Consider the following 2682-nt stretch of genomic DNA (forward strand, 5'->3'; position numbering starts at 1 on the left):
ATCTGCCAGACCGTCCATTTGGGACGATGTTGACTCGAGCCATGCGTTTTGATCACGTCTGATGCACAAAGACACAATAAACGACACTGATTAGAATTGATATGTGGAACAGACGCTCATCTATTGCAACTGGGAGTCGATGACCGAAGCGATGTTATCCACCAAAGGTGCCGCAGCCTCCCAGTTGCCCGCTTTGACATGCTTGTACAGCGCGTCGATCTCTGCAGGCATGTATATGGATGTCCGAACAGGTGCCTCGGAGCCAACGTAATGTACGCTCGTCTCGGTCACACGCCCAGGAGGATATCTGATCATGTAGCGCCCACGAGAGTTGTCTACGGCCAACCCCAATCCATTAGCCTCACTCCACGAAGCTGTAGCGGTCGTTGACTGGCCTGGCAGGGAGGCCAGCCTTGAGAAGATCACCGTTCTGGGATAGTCCAGGAAAGGCCCGAATGCGCCAAGATCACTCGCGAAGAGGCCTTCGCCTGAAGCCTTACGACAAAAAGTATGCTTGATGCTCCGGGGAAAATGGACCTTGCTACGCCATTCTCCAGGTGCTAGGCCAGATGCGACGTCCGGCGGGCCGGTGTTGATGATGACAGTTCCCCTCTGAATCCGCTCCTCGGGGAGCTTCTGGCAGCAGCACGCAGCAAGAAAGGTGCGGGCAGCCTCCTCCAAGGACATATCGGGAAGGGGAGACTCCGAGGAGTTGCATTTCAGCCAGTGGCAGAAGCAGGACCCGTCAGAGCCGCTGTACAACGCACTGATCAGCCTAGAGCCGTCCTCAGCTTCTAGCAGGTGCTCAGTAATGGCACCAATCTTCCGCTGGCGGTAGTACATCTGGCGTCCGTCCGTCGTAAGGGTGGCATCCATCTGTGTGGAACCGCAGGCGGAAGCACTGTTCTCAACACTTTCCACTGTCACGTTCCCGTCAATGAACATCGGCTCCTGCAGGGTGGGTGGGATTTTGTTTAGTAGTGCAAGAAGTGTCGGCAGCTCCAGGTGCGCCACAGTTTCGGAATAGTCTTCGCTAAGAACTTGCTTCCACCGTGGACTTGTATGCGTCGTCTTGAGCACCTCCTCTAGGTTCGTCGGAATCTCATGGAGGACGTCCTTGACGGAGAGCTTCGGGGACCGTTGGGTGGCATGGGCCGACAGGTGCAGCAGTGACGCGGGCTGACTGCATACGAGTTCATTTTGCAAGGGATTGCTTGTGCAATCAGATGACGGGAAAAAGGAAGAAGGGAATGAAAAGGTAGAGGCAAGCATGCATCTGCCAGACCGTCCATTTGGGATGATGTTGACTCGAGCCATATGTTTTGATGAAGTCTGATGCACAAAGACACAATAAACGACACTGATTAGAATGTGACATATGGAAGCAATAACGCTCATCTATTGCAACTGGGAGTCGATGACCAAAGCGATGTTATCCACCAAAGGTGCCGCAGAGTTGCCCGCTTTGATGTTCTTGTACAGCGCGTCGATCTCTGCAGGCATGTCTATGGATGTTCGAATAGGTGCCTCGGAGCCAACGTAATGTACGCCTCGGTCACACTCCCAGAATTATATCTGATCATGTAGCGCCCACGAGAGTTGTCTACGGCCAACCCCAATCCATTAGCCTCACTCCACGAAGATGTAGCGGTTGTTGACTGGCCTGGCAGGGAGGCCAGCCTTGAGAAGATCACCGTTCTGGGATAGGCCAGGAAAAGCCCGAACATGCGAAGAGGCTCACGACAAAAAGTATGATTGATGCTCCAGAGAAAATGGACCTTGCTACGCCATTCTCTAGGTGCTACACCAAGTGCGACGCTCGGTGGGCCGGTGTTGATGGTGACAGTTCCCCTCTGAATCCGCTCCTCGGGGAGCTCCTGGCAGCAGGCAGCCTCCTCCAAGGGCAGGACTCGCAAGGACATCTGGCGTCCGTCTGTTGTAAGGGTGGCATCCATCTGTGTGGAACCGTAGGCGGGAGCGCTGTTCTCTAAGCTTTCCACTCTCACGTTCTTGTCAATGAACATCGGCTCCTGCAGGGTGGTTGGGATTTTGTTTAGTAGTGCAAGAAGTGTCGGCAGCTCCAGGCGCTCTACAGTTTTGGAATAGTCTTCGCTAAGAACTTGCTTCCATTGTGGACTTGTATCCGTCATCTTGAGCACATCCTTTAGGTTCGTCGGAATCTCACGCAGGACGTCTTTGATGGTGAGCTTAGGACCGTTGGATGGGCAGGCGCACCAGTGACGCGGGCTGACTGCATAGGAGTTCTTTGTGCAAGGGATTGTATGTTCTATTAGATGGCGGGGAAGTAGAGGCAAGCAAGCATCCGCCAGACGGTCCATTTGGGACGATGTTGACTCGAGCCATATGTTGTTGATCAAGTCTGAGGCAAAGAAACAATAAACGACACTGATTGGTATTCTATTGTAGCTGGGAGTCGATGGCCGAAGCGATCTTATCCGCCAAAGGTGCCGCAGCTTTCCAGTTTCCCACTCTGATATGCTTGTACAGCGCGTCGATCTCTGCAGGCATGTCTATAGAAGTCCGAACAGGTGCCTCGGAGCCAACGTAAACCACGCACGTCTCGGTGACGCACGTCTCGGTGACGCACGTCTGACGAGGTCTGATCCGGTAGTGCCCGGCGTGGGTGTCGATGTAGATTTCTGCTTCTTGGTCACCAAATTC

General features: G+C 53.7%; 2 protein-coding genes across 4 annotated transcripts; both read right to left on the reverse strand.

The window, feature by feature from the left end:
- Window positions 1-120: 120 nt before the first annotated feature.
- KVP17_001884 (uncharacterized protein) lies at window positions 121-1317 on the reverse strand (the record flags this gene model as incomplete). 2 transcript variants are annotated; one of them, XM_068517685.1, is made up of 1 exon in its annotated part: window positions 121-1317. In XM_068517685.1, the coding sequence occupies one exon, from the start codon at window positions 1315-1317 to the stop codon at window positions 121-123; it is 1197 nt and encodes a 398-aa protein (XP_068375279.1). The 2 variants fall into 2 exon arrangements, with proteins under 2 accessions (XP_068375279.1, XP_068375280.1); XM_068517686.1 differs by having other exon boundaries at window positions 121-1272.
- An 81-nt stretch (window positions 1318-1398) lies between these two features.
- Window positions 1399-2339, reverse strand: KVP17_001885 (uncharacterized protein; the record flags this gene model as incomplete). 2 transcript variants are annotated; one of them, XM_068517687.1, is made up of 2 exons in its annotated part: window positions 1399-1550; window positions 1634-2339. In XM_068517687.1, 2 exons carry the CDS (start codon window positions 2337-2339, stop codon window positions 1399-1401), a joined length of 858 nt encoding a protein of 285 aa, XP_068375281.1. The 2 variants fall into 2 exon arrangements, with proteins under 2 accessions (XP_068375281.1, XP_068375282.1); XM_068517688.1 differs by having other exon boundaries at window positions 1506-2339.
- Window positions 2340-2682: the final 343 nt, after the last annotated feature.

This window comes from the organism of the source record quoted next (assembly GCF_019968985.1).
Source record: "MAG: Porospora cf. gigantea B chromosome Unknown PgB_NODE_3384_length_2682_cov_155.1, whole genome shotgun sequence".
Taxonomy (NCBI): Eukaryota; Apicomplexa; class Conoidasida; order Eugregarinorida; family Porosporidae; genus Porospora; species Porospora cf. gigantea B.